This window comes from Leptinotarsa decemlineata, unplaced genomic scaffold (assembly GCF_025532065.1).
Source record: "Leptinotarsa decemlineata unplaced genomic scaffold, Ldec_3_MD MMD2_P_RNA_scaffold_2, whole genome shotgun sequence".
Classification (NCBI taxonomy): domain Eukaryota; kingdom Metazoa; phylum Arthropoda; class Insecta; order Coleoptera; family Chrysomelidae; genus Leptinotarsa; species Leptinotarsa decemlineata.
Window position 1 is genome coordinate 4,247,449 of NW_027412529.1, and position 13,949 is coordinate 4,261,397.

The 13,949-nt window shown below is 33.5% G+C and overlaps 3 protein-coding genes across 4 annotated transcripts; 2 read left to right on the plus strand and 1 right to left on the minus strand.

The window, feature by feature from the left end:
* Positions 1-634: 634 nt before the first annotated feature.
* PolD2 (DNA polymerase delta subunit 2) lies at positions 635-2,928 on the minus strand. The gene is given in 4 exon segments (XM_023159787.2): positions 635-1,118; positions 1,173-1,970; positions 2,473-2,691; positions 2,694-2,928. Coding segments are annotated over 4 exon segments (1,290 nt in total). The 5' UTR covers positions 2,848-2,928; the 3' UTR covers positions 635-999.
* A 1,298-nt stretch (positions 2,929-4,226) lies between these two features.
* Positions 4,227-5,279, plus strand: THG (tRNA-histidine guanylyltransferase). Its single transcript, XM_023159789.2, has one exon. It carries the CDS (start codon positions 4,302-4,304, stop codon positions 5,235-5,237), a length of 936 nt encoding a protein of 311 aa, XP_023015557.2. The 5' UTR covers positions 4,227-4,301; the 3' UTR covers positions 5,238-5,279.
* Positions 5,280-8,809: 3,530 nt separating this feature from the next.
* LOC111505044 (man(5)GlcNAc(2)-PP-dolichol translocation protein RFT1) lies at positions 8,810-13,942 on the plus strand. 2 transcript variants are annotated; one of them, XM_074181735.1, is made up of 10 exons: positions 8,810-8,962; positions 9,017-9,219; positions 9,826-10,015; positions 10,073-10,357; positions 11,007-11,182; positions 11,281-11,368; positions 12,082-12,335; positions 13,328-13,456; positions 13,540-13,660; positions 13,736-13,942. In XM_074181735.1, the coding sequence occupies exons 1-10, from the start codon at positions 8,903-8,905 to the stop codon at positions 13,886-13,888; spliced, it is 1,659 nt and encodes a 552-aa protein (XP_074037836.1). In that variant the 5' UTR covers positions 8,810-8,902; the 3' UTR covers positions 13,889-13,942. The 2 variants fall into 2 exon arrangements, with proteins under 2 accessions (XP_074037836.1, XP_074037828.1); XM_074181727.1 differs by having other exon boundaries at positions 13,540-13,942.
* The last annotated feature ends 7 nt before the right edge of the window (positions 13,943-13,949 follow it).

A 13,949-nucleotide genomic window follows, 5' to 3' on the forward strand; every position in this document is an offset into this window, starting at 1 on the left:
CTCCTCATTAACCGTAAAAACAAACCATGTGTATTTACTTTCAGATCACATACAACATAATATAGGATACATCACGAATAGAAACCATGAAAACAATATTGACATGGTAGACACATTAAAAATCAACAAAACAGAAACATATCTGTTTAAAAATCTGTTTTTCCGTTAATCAGCTGTCGCCCCCATACGAACGACAACTCTCAGAAGTTGAGAAACTTGTGCGAGCTAAGGACTAACGAGGTCTTACCTTTTAACATGTGATTCCTAACACGGTTGTAGGATCATCCCAGCTTCAACCAATTCTCTCGAGAAAAATATCTGGTCGGCCAATTCCACAATATACATAAAAACATAAATTTATTATTTATATGCACAAGCAAACACATCTCCATTTTGAACCAGGAATTTCTATGATACTATAATAACATATACCTTGCAAATATCATTTTAATTTGGAGGAGTTTTTATTTCGTAGCTCTCTCAGATTTGGGGGAAGATGATTGAAAAACTTTATACCTCAATATGAGGGGCTATTATCATAAAATGATGAGCTGAGTACAGGAATTTATATCGAAATTTTAAGAATTATTCATGTTCACGGGGTAAATTCAACCAATTTTCCTCAAAACTCAACTAGTTTTCAATGAAATGTATATTTTTCACAGATACAACTGTTCCCTATAACAAATTATTCGATACCAGTTTCATTTTATAGTATTTGAACCAAGATTACATTTTTAAATTCAATTAGAAATTAATATTGTTTGTCGTAATTTGTTTTTATTGACATATTACTAATATTGGACTGGCAAAAAGGGTAAAATAGTTTCATTATGGATCATCAGTTCATGACAAAGAGATTCAATACTGTTCCTGAGCAAAGACAACTGACATTTCTATACAATTCCATGCAAAAATCATTTCTCGTTTTTGTACACTGAAAAAAGTCTCTTCCTGGAAGTCTGTATCACAAGTTCACTTTCAGTAAAAGTCAAAATTTCATAACTTATCGAAAATCATAGGGGTACAATCCAAGTTCTTTAAATCTAGAACAGCCACCTGGAAAGTCTTAGAAAATTCAGGAATGGCAATCAACCGCACTTTTTGTCCGTCATCTCCTAAAAAATTAATTAATCTATCACCTTTATCATTAGATAATACCATCAACAAACCTATTCCCATCTTAGTAGAGAATCCTGCCTGATTCCCAGCAAAAAACACATGAGGGCAATCGTCAATAATGAATGGGTCTTTGTCGTAACTGGGAAAACAAGCCAAAGTATCCGGGGCTGTAGGTGCCAGATGGTTCCAGAGAAGACACTTCTCCAAACCTTCCAAAGGATCACTTACGTCCGAATACCAACTCAAATCTCTCAGAGGTTGGCCAGAGGTACCCAATATCTTCGTCCCATTCAGCGAACAGAAATAAGGATTGGAAACCTGGTGCAGAGATCTGAAGGGAGCTGATTGCGGGAACATGCAGTGATGCATTTCTTTTTGAGGAAGGATGTGGTTTGAGGGATCGTTCTCGCCTGGCATCAAATCAACATCCACTAGTTCACAGAGGTACGAGAGAAAGTTGTCGAATAACTTTACAGCTTCGATGGTTTCTGTTGGTTCAGTGCAACGACTTATCATAGAAATTGTGGGCTTTCGTTTTTCTGGGGTACTCCTTATGCTATTACCAGCTATAATTATTCTGGCGATTTTGGACACTGTGTCGACATCCCCTAGCATTCCACTTATCCAATACTTGAACAGATCTAGATTTATTGGAAAATTATGATGATTAATGAAATCTATGCCACTGATAAATATCACAAATACGCTGTCTTCAAACAAGGGCCTCTCAACTTGATTTCTGTAGTTCGCAAATAAGCATTCCTCCACCATGAACTTTCCCTTGCCCATATCAGAGCCCAGCAAAGCGCAGGTAATTCCAGTAACCAGGTTTTGAGGTTGAATATTTCCTATATAATGAAGAGAAAGACATAGTTATGATGGGACTATTTACAGCTACAATAATGATATTTATTCAACACTAAGCATACATAGCACATACACGGAAGTCCAAATTCAGTGAACCATTAGACGTGTCTGGAGAAAGAAATGACACATCGATCCAAATGCAGATGACGAATTCAGTGTTGTCTTTTTCTGATTTTTACAACTGAGCTCTAAAAACATTATCGAATGATGTAGAAGCTCCCCAGAAGCATACACCATATCATAGCCTAGACTCAACAAAAGCCTAAGAGATTCATCAGTTAGTTTTCAGTGAGAACAATACTTAAGTTTTTTGAATATATATGCTTACAAGTTCAATCCTGAAACTGTTCGAAGGATTCTGGTAGTTCATTATAAAATGTAAGACCACTGCAATGGGAAATTTTCTGTGGAATGTCGTTTTATGTTTGGAATATTCCAATACCATTTCTTATTTATAAAATTTAAGAAGGAATATACTCATACCTAACACCTCAAACCTCTGCATTTCATCTTCGATAAATAATTTGTCACTTTCGTCAGTGAAATGGTCGAGGACTGGACTTGCCATTAAACTGGACTCCATGAGCTGCTTAAGAATAGACGGTTTCAGTTTCTGGTCTTTGAATAAAGTCCCAATAACAACACATTTCTCATAATTTTCTTCAGATAATTTATGAAGTTTCACGATGGGAAATTTACTACCCAGATTTTGTTAATTTTTTCTCTGAGTAAAATTTCCATTTCTTTCAACCTAGCTAGGTATATACTACAATATTGTTTGTTATAATCCTGTATCTGAGATGAAAATTTCTGTGAATTATTGATATAATCTACGGACACTCTCTTTGGATTATCCATTATTCTATAAATTATTTCCACTTCTTACAGAAGAAAAATAAAACACTAAAACAGACTCATAAAAATTAGACAATTTTAAAGAAAGGAGGGAAGAGAGATATTCCTATTCTTCCTCTTATTTATCTTGGCCTCTTGAATTGAGGTTTGCTAGTAGGTATAGGGAAGTTCTGAATTCTCTGATCCCTCACTTGGTGAAAATCAATAGCACTATTTATGATAATCTGCACAATTTAGACTGGAAACATAGTTTTCTCAGTTGAACTGGGAAAAACAAGAATTTCTACCATTGATTGGAGGTTAATCTTCCTCTTGAAGATAATCACTTGATGATCGAAACAAGTGTAGATGATAATCACTTGATCGAAACAAATGAATGGAAAAAGAAGTTGGTTAAAATAAAGGGATAAAACTCAAGGATTATTCATTACTACACCAAAGGTTCCAAACAGACCATCACAATGACATAGGTTATGTTTAATGTGTTTATTATATACACGAGAAACTGATGAATGAGTAATATTGATTAATTCCACTCAGGGGGTACAAGAAACTACAAAAATATATGAAATCAGGTTACAGGACTTTGTTTTTCCATCTAGACGCTGAACTTCCCAATATTCGAGGAGACCTCTTTAGCGAAACGGCGCTAGCGACAACGAAAAACTAAGGGAAACGAATTGAATATTTGCTGATACATAATTGGAAATATTTCATTTACCTATATGTAAAATCATCCAAGTTCACTACATATCACATAAGTTTGCCAACAGGCTTATTCTCTTACATTTTTCCTATTTTCCGTTCGGGTATTTTTTCGAAATATTATAATAATATACATCAATAAAATGATTTACTTTTGTGTATACCTATGCTTCGTGACTATAAATTTTCCTCCAAATATCATAATCTGAATTCATAGTACGAACAGAGAACTATTGTTATATCACAAGTATACTAAATAAAGACATTGGTAGGGAGAAAGTTATGCCTTCTTATGTCTCAATTACAATATCTTTTCATCATGGTAGATTGTTCAAGTTGAAATGGGAAGATTTGAAGTTAGAATTCGAAAAATGAGTTGTAAATCTCACAAAACTCTTGAATACCACTTTTAATAGTGAAGATGTTAGTTCTCACTTACTTTTTGTGATTTTTCCACAAATTTTGAAAAATCATTTCATTAGAGTTCACTTTCTGATTAATATTATATCACAAGAATTTGTGGAAAGTAAGTGTTAGCTTATAGCGATTATAGCTTTTTTCTATCAGTGCCATCACCGATCATTTCTTTTCGACACCATTGTGTGTAATTTGGATAGACCTTACTAGTAACTGATGCCGTGACAAATATGAAATATAATACAAAAAAGAAGCAAGAGGTTATGTTTCTTACATACTTAACCTGCATTTAATGTTTTCAATTCAGTTTAATGGTACACATAAAGAAATGATTAATGTTGCTGAGACCCTTCTTCCAGCAAATAAAGTATATCCACTGTACAATAATGGCTAACAGTAAATTTGAGTATGTTAAAAATTTTGAGCAAGATGAAAAAATTTTACCCAACTGCTGGATCATCGTTCGCGTTGACGGAAAATCGTTCCATAAATTTTCTACTAAGCATAACTTTGAAAAACCCAACGACTCCAGAGCCTTGCGGTTGATGAATAGAGCTGCCGCAACAGTTATGCAAGAATACAAAGATATTTCCATTTCGTATGGAAACAGTGACGAATATTCATTTGTTATAAGAAAGGACACTTCTCTTTATAACAGAAGAAAAAGTAAACTCATGACCTACATAAATAGCTTGTTCACGTCTGCTTACGTTTTCTTCTGGAAGGACTACTTTGAAGATGTGAAACTGAAATACCCTCCAAGTTTTGACTCTAGGATAGTATTATACCCGACAGACGAAAACCTCAGGGATTATATGAGTTGGAGACAAGCCGATTGTCATATCAACAACTTGTATAATACCACTTTCTGGTCACTAGTTCTGAAAGGAGGATTGACTAACAACGAAGCCGAGCAAAAATTGTGTGGTACCATCTCTTCTGATAAACACGAAATTTTATTCAGCCAATTCAATATCAATTACAACAATGAACCACCAATGTTCAAGAAGGGAACAATTCTACTCTGGAAGCGAGTAAAACACCCCCAACATGGTAGGTTGAAACAGGTTATTATACCTTTGCATGAGGATTTGATACAGGATAGCTTTTGGAATAGAAATTCGGAAATTTTGTCCATTAAGACTTGTGGAGAATATGAATGGCCAGAAAATTCCAAACTACCCGAGTTGGTCTTGAAGCAATTACATCTGAAAAATGAAGAACTAGAAAATAAACGTGCTGTGGTTAGCAAAACGACAATAATCCAGTGAAGTATGTTATTTTCTTTATAACAATAAAGTTGGGCCTCTCAACGTTCTTTTATTCACTAGAAATCATACCTTGAAAGGTAAGACCTCGGTAATCCTTGACTCGCACAATTTTTGACTTCTGAGGGTTGTCATTCATGAAGGAGGGGAGCAACAGCCGGTTAATAGATAATCAGATTGTTCATGAAGTGAAATTAGCAGTTGATTTGAATTTAACTTTTTATAGTATTCTTAACATAATAAAATCTTGTAGTAAACCTGCTGAAAGTAAATATGTGCACTGAAAAAACAATAGTATTTAACAGAAAACATCAATATCCTAACATATCTTAATGAATTATTATTTCATAGGTGATAACACCAGTAATTATTTCAGTGAATCAATAACAAAAAATGTGTTTTTCTTTGGATGAAAATGAGTTAAAATGAAGATCAATATCCTAGTGCTTACAATTATGCAGGGAAAAAAATATCTGCATTAGCCAAATGAACTTATGCCAACTTTGCTATTGCAATTTTTCTCAATCGTCTCAGTGGAAAATATATCTCTTATTCTCTACCCTGTTTTCATTAATTATAGTTGTATGAGTAGCCTTATTACACAGTAATCTCCGGTGTGAGTAGGAGAGTAGGTAAAGTTTATCTTTATTTCATATACTTTTATGAAAATGTAATGACTTTAATGAAATGAATAAAAACACATTTGTCTAATTACCACTAGATAATTTTATTTATTTATCTATGGGTAACCCCAATTTGTATACATGAATTCAATACATTTTAGGAAGTAACACTAATACTAATCTAACTTTAATTATACTAATAACCTAAAAATAGAAATATTTGAATATTTGAGCACTTATTCCTGTGATTTACAGTTGAATATTTTTCAATCTATTTCTAAGAGAACATTCAGGAATATAAATAAGTCAAGATCAACCTTATTGCCATTAGAAACTATTCTAGAAAGTGGAGAATTTTTACCATAATTACACCTGTGGAAGTCGATTGCAAACATTTTATTGTTCCGTGTCCTTCTAAGAGGTACGTGAAGTTTAATTTCAGAAAGAAGAGTTGAACAATCAATTTTCGAACTGAACAACTTATGGAGGAATATAATATCTGCATGAATTCTACGAGTACTGAGTTTCGATATATCTGTTTTGAAACTGATATCTGAGAGTGAGTGATCGATCAGAGGCATGCTCAGTTTAAAGGCTATATATTTCAGGAATTTATTCTGAACTTTCTCTATGTTATAACTGTAAAGTTCATATTTCGGGGACCAAACACAACTGCAGTATTCCAAAATTGATCTTACCAATGAAAAGTACAATGCCTTTATGGAGTTAACATTTGTGAAATACTTTGTTAATCTGCATATAAAGCCTAACATTTTCATCGCTCTACTAGTGATATGTTCATAATGGAGATGGAAATCCATTTTGGCATCGACTACAATACCTAGATCACGTATAGATTTTACAGATTTCAATGGTTTACCTTCAATTGTGTATTCAGTGATGAAGTGATTACTTGATCGAGAGGAAGACATACTTTTGCATTTAGTTGCATTGACATCCATGCAGTTATCAGTACACCAATCTATGAAAGATTCAATATCAATTTGAAGTTTCTCGCAGTCCTCTTTGGATTTAATAGTCCTGAATATTTTAAGATCATCAGCAAACATCAAAATTTCAGAATGATTTTATATTTTTTTAATGTCATTAACAAAAAGATTGAACAAATATGGTCCCAGGTGGCTTCCTTGTGGTACCCCCGAGCTAACAGATTTCTCGAGATACAAATCCCTTGATTTTCACGAATTGTGTTTTGTCACAAAGGTAACTTGAGATCCAACTTAACAAACTTCCAAAGAAACCAACTGCCGTCAATTTTGCACATAGGATACTGTGGTTGACCGTATCAAATGCTTTGGAAAAATCTGTGTATATTACGTTCACGTGCTGTTTGTTTTCCAGAGAATTCAAGGTATGCTGAGAATATAATAGCAAATTGGTGTTTGTTGATTTGCCTTGGAAAACCCATGCTGCTCATCAATGACTATTTGCTTAAAGGGAAACTTTAAGCTGTCGCATATAATGTGTTCCAGAGTAGTTTGGGTATTGCACTCAGTATGCTTATAGGTCTGTAATTTTTTATGTTTGCTCTGTCTCCGGACTTGAAAATTGGTGTAATGTAACTAGATTTCCACACAATGGGAAAATCTCCTAAACTAAGAGAAGCCGAAAAAAGTAACAACAGCGGTTTAGCCAATGCAAATCTACAATTTTTCAACAATAATGCTGGTATTCCATCCGGTCCTGGTCCTTTATCTGGATTCAATTGAGATAATTCATTCAAGATAATTTCCAAATTGATTGAGCAACTATTCATTTCTATCGTTTTCTCGTAATCAAAGGTTGGTATTATATGTTTTTTTGTATTAGGACCATTATCAAGTATACTTGATTAAGGGGTTAAGCCGGAAACCAGTCATATAAATAAAATTAACTAGTGGTAATCAGACAAGTGTTTTTATTCATTTCATTAAATTGATCATGAATTGCCACAAAATAAACAAGTTATCAATTACACATAAAATATAATTAATTCAGACATTTTCTTTGATGAATACTGTAATGAAACCAACAAGTATCAGAATTTCATTATTAGTTCGTCACACTACTTTTTATTGGAGGAAAGTTAGGGTTTTACATAAGTGATTACTTGAAAATACACTTTGTACAAAAGAGCAGAACGCGTTATGTTCCGTATTAGGAATCACACGTTAAAAGGTAAGACCTCGTTAATCCTTTACTCGCACAAGTTTCGACTTCTAAGGGTTGTCGTTCGTAGGGGTGCGACAGCTGGTTAATGGAAAAACATAGTTTTTAAAACTTATTTTAGAAAAAATTAAGTAGTACGTAGAAATAGCTACTCTATTTCACTATCACAGGCACAGATTAAATAATTCAGATTTAATTTGTGCCACAGGCTTGTTCTTCAATTCTTCTTCTTCCCTTTTTTATTGTCTTTGCTTCTCTTCGGCGCAGTAGACCAGTTGTTCTTTAATTCATTGTTGAGTCCACTGATTGACTTCTATTGGTCCATTTTTAAGTGATTGTGCGTTTCTATTGGATGGAGCAATCCATGATAATGTTTTTATTGAATTTAAAAAGTAGTCACAGAACTACAGTCTATTGTGACAAAAGGTTTGATTTGGTTCTAAGTTTGGTTATCATTTCTTCATTAACTGTTTTGTTACCGTTTCTAATGTGTTTAGTTTTTTTCAGAACCGATTCTATAATATTCCAGAACAGTTATTATCACTTTGGATATTGAAATAGGAACCGGTTAAAACTTTCGATTTGCACTAATGAAATTGTTTCTTTATGTTGTGTATAAATGTGCAATCCCTCTCCATTCTTCATCCTTACTTCATCTGCAATTTCAATGTTTAAATGACAACGCCACAGTTCCAGAAACAATTTTTCTTTTGGTTTATTTTATTTGTGGAAACTGTCTCGAACTGTTCTGTAACTGTAACGTTCTGCGCAAAACAAACCTATTCAAAATTCAACCATTAACCTAAGTTTTTTGACAGTTCGACAATCACATATATTGAAATTCAATTTTAATTTAAATGTTTCAAAACGTTTAAAATGGGTAGAGATATATTGAAAAGTAGCTTTGAGAATGCTTCCTTCAGCATTATATTTCAGGTACCTATCGTCGGTAAATACTTTTGTATGTAATCGAATTTCATATATTTTCAGGTTTTATTCAGATTAATAACATTCATTTTAAATGCTTTCATCATTCGGACCGTTGGACAAGAAGTTTTAGGAATTATGAACGTCCGGCTGACCTTGTTAGAATCGACGATTCTGTTTCTATCCAAGGAACCTCTATTAAAAGCATGCTTAACTGGTACAAAGTCCCATAACTGGGCTCAAGTTGTCAATCAGATATGGCTGTCGTAAGTCATTTCATTTTGCAACTTTTATGACTGTACATTGAAAACATGAAACTGGCAGCCAGAGTAGGACTAGGTTATCTGTAAAAAATTTAATATCTCGCATTAGCTTCAAGGCATCAATGAGTTTGGATTAAATTGCCTCCCATTATTATTTCAAGCAACTTAAGTATATCTAGAAGGATTATTTTTTCATGTTTGTGTCAAAAAGTTACTTCTTTGCATGATCTACAAATCTTTATATAGAGTACAATTATATGATGTATATTTTTATTATCGATAACTTTACTTTTGGATTTGCTCTTATGTTGTTGCCACAATTTCTACACCCAAAAGGATCTTTAATAGAAATAAAATTGTTTTTGAATTAAATTCTCACAGGTGATTCTTTAGAGCATTATCAATGAGGACCAGACTTACAAATTGAGAAATTGGCTTTATTTGATTGAGTTTGATTAGGTGTGTGCCACAATAAACCCTTGCGTGTTGCAGTGGCGGGTCGAATACACCCACTCACTTTGGACCTACCATCTCCTTATCTTTGGCTGTCAGTTTAAGCTTCTTCGTGAAAAACCTGAACTGAAGATCCTTTTCGTGCAATTTTTTCAGTATCCCAGTACCTGCTGTAATAGGTCTAATTCTGACTTACGTCTGGATTAATCTTCTCTCTCCCACTGATGAAAAATACTGGCCACAGTATATTTTAGGATGTTATGCCATTGCTCTGTCCTGTGTAATAGAACAAATGACCCAAGTGTTTGTTTTAGTAGCCCAAAGTTTTTGTTTTGTGAAAATAAAGGTTTGATAAATGTTGAAGACATGGGAAATGTAGGCTTCACTGCTAATTTCATTTCAGATAATTATAGACACCCTGTATGTAGTCAGTCGAACTCTTATTTTTGTATATATTGTAAGAGCCAATCCATCACAATCGATAAATTCATTCTCAATTGCCCAGGTAGTGTCTGCTGTTATTATGTTCTTGTTGTACTTTGGGTTTTTTGCCTGGTATATCCAAGGTCTCAACAGATTCAGAATAGAAGGTGTACATGAGAATAGAGCAGAAAATATATATTCAAATATGAGCGATTTTCCTTTCACATCAATTCTACATTTTTTTCCAGGCATGTTGAGCAATAAGGTAAGAGTTTTAATTACTACAACTGTTATGTGGGTGATGGTCAAAATATTTGAAATAATTTTGATAAAAAAGTATGTTATTTTCTTCAATTTCTATTATAGAAAGGTAAATGTTCAAATTAGTCACCATTCAAGTTTGTTTACAAATTCATTATGGAATGTTTCTAGGATAAAAAAACTAATTTATAGTTCATTATAAGATTTTCACTATAAAGGGTTTTACTGAAAATCATACAATAAACTGTATTAATTAGTTTTAATATGGATTTTCATCAAGTATCGGCCAGTTCCATTCAATTGTTTCTGGGGTAATTTTGTTAGGAGTACCTCTTATTATAACCATGAGTTCTGGCATAGACTGCACTTGTGTAATATAAATTTTAGATTTCACATATGCTCACAAAAATCTAAGGGTGTCATATCAGGTAATGCAGCGAGTCATACTGAAGGACCACGTTTACCCATCCCCGTGAAATTATGGGAACGTGGTGAACATGCTATGAAAATCACAACTTCAACCTTTCAAAATACTCCAAATATCAAGACAAACATTTTGCACAAGTTTTAAATGAGTATAAGTAATGGGCACGTAAAATCCAACTATTTTGCAAATCGCCCGCAGTGAGGTTGAATATATTGATTGATTTTAGGAAAATATTCTGAATACCAATCTCTGTTTCCTCACATTTGGGTTCATGAAACAATCGATACTGAAGCAAGTCTTGACAGAAGGTGAAAAATACGTTATGACAGTATCGCCTCTCCTTACTTTCAGCCAGCAGTCCATGTACGATATAGTCAATAATCTGGGGAGTTTAGCTGCAAGGTAAATGTTTTTAAAGAATTGTAAACTTCATCAATTTCAATAATAATTTTTATATTTTCGGGAGTATATTTTTAATTACAGACATACTCAGTTTTCAGGTTCATTTTTCGACCAATAGAGGACTCTGCTTATTTTTACTTCACCCAAATGATAAAACGAGGTGAACCGGTGGTCAAACAGAACCAGGTAAGTTATACCGTATCATCACAATTTTGCCTAAGAAATAACGTACAAAGGTATCCTCTCTTAATCAGACTATTAAGCAATAACTCTGTGCTTTTGAAAACACTGAAAAAGCCGACCTAACATTTAAGATTGTTTAGTAGCCCAGACTATGAGAATTGTGTAGGAATTGGCAGAGAGTATCCCTTGTCGTTTGATAAAATCTCACCTCAACAGATAAATGAAATCTGAGCAGTGTTGATTGACAGAGAAATTGATAACTTCCATAAGTCTATGTATTTTTAGAAAGGTACAATCAAATCAAAAAATGCTTCATTGTTAAAAGATACAAAATTCTGTCAACAAAGCTGATCTAAAAGTAGACTTCTTAAGTAAAATAATACTTTGACAATTTGTCTGATGTTTCCAGGTTTATGAGTCGTGCTCTGCAGGCTTTCATAACTACCGTTTCATCTGCTACTGCCGCAGACTTTGAAAATTGCCCTGACTCCATGTTTTGCAAGCCCACAAGAATGATAGAGCTGTGAACGTTTACATTTTTTATCAATATTGACCTAGAAATACGAAGCATAATCATTATTACATGGACGTAATCAAATATTCTCTAGTGAATCAGTCATACAAAAACCTTTAGAATCTGGAGTTATACTATACTTGTTGAAGTTTAAATAAAAAGAGCTGATAATAGTTTTATACAAATGTTTTTTTATTTCCAGAAACTCGTATCAGAATCCGCTGAAGTTCTAAGTCATCTCTGTAGAGTAGTAATAAGCATAGGACTACTTGTGTTTGTATTTGGTCAGTCATATAGTTATTCATTTTTGTTTATATATGGAGGTCACAATCTGGTAGAAAATACTTTACCGGTCACAATGCTGCGGTTCCACAGCCTTGCTGTTGTTCTTTTGGCAATAAACGGTGTAACAGAGGGATTTGTTCTTGCCACTATCGGTAGCAAGGAACTTGATAGGTAAGAATAGTTTTTGGATACATTTCGAAAAGTTGGAATATTATGCTTTACAATAACCCAAGTGACCATTTTTTTCTGAAATGGAGGCGTAGAATTGTTTTTTTATTAGGAATATTGAGTTCTTTCCAAATTCCAAATTTTTTATCCCGAAAATGACTGAATTGCGCTGTGAACGCGCTGTGTACAATGATTTCATTGTTACAGTCATATAAATTTTTCAGAATACCTCATAATGTTTAGCATATATAAAAAAATCCACATTTCTGTGTCATTCCATATAGAGATTAATAAAAATGCAGAAATTGGAACTTGAAATTACATACTTGAACATTTTCTGACAGATTATTAGTTTTTTCGTTTTCAGCAGTCTTGTATTAAAATATTGCAAGGTTATTGTGTTTGTTACTTGATAACCAAACTTGAGACTGTTCACAATTCTAATATAGGTCATGACACAGGGTTCCAAAACAGATTCCTGTGGCACATCTCTTCTAATTTAACCAATTGTACATCTGTGGGATCGACAGAGAACTCAATTCAAGGCAGTCACTTACAAAGCCAAGCTTCCTGTCTTTCACTGCAGGTTTCACTGCTAGGCAACTACCTGTAAACCAGAGCACAAACACAACGCCATTGGAGTCCCGTTTATCTTTGATATTCGAGGATTGAGTTCTCTGTCGATTGCATAGATGTCATCGATCTCACTGACTTAGGCTTGTCCTTCAAGGGTACTTGAGTCCAGCAATGCATTAGTGATTCAGCCTAGTACCACTGATGAGATCTATGGTGGGTCGAAACAGCGCCGACTTTGTCTAAAAATTATTAAATGAATAGGATCTTCTTTTTGTGTATAGCGTGCTCTTTTTATTTCGAGTACAAAGTGCCTTTTTTTATTATAAATACTCTCAATAAATCAGTCTTTTTTGTTTTAATGGAATTATATGAATTCTGTTTGAAATGGATATTATTAAATTAAATGATTTTTCTTGCAGGTACAATTATCTAATGGTCATATTTTCAATAACATTTTTAATGATTGCCTATCTCTTCACATACTTTGTTGGTCCAGTGGGATTCATTTTAGCCAATTGTGTCAACATGGCAGTTAGAATTGGACACAGGTAAAAAAATATGTTTGCTAATATTTGCTGGAAAAATAAATAGTTTATTAAAACTTAATGAGATTTCGAAAAAAAAATTTTAGCATAATTTTCACAAAGAAAAAATATAAGGATACCAAATACAATCCTCTCAGTGGTTTAATACCAGGTTACAAATTTGTGACAGGACTGGTGATGTCAGGAATCATTACAAAACTGAGTGAGGTGGGTAAAAATGAACCTATGTTTAATTGTTTTGTTGGATATTCCCAAGTGGAATTTAACATGGTTGGTTTTCAGGTATACATACTCGAAAAATCAATGGTTCTGCACATTGGAATAGGAGCTGCATGTTTCGTATTTACATTAATTATGTGGGCGTTGGAAAATCGCCAGCTGTTGAAATTGGGATATGCCCAATACAAGAGGAAAAGTCTGACGAAAAGTGATTAAAATAGTTTGAGTCTGTTAAATTTGTTGAAGGAATTTATAAACGACGTTACTAAACTTTTTG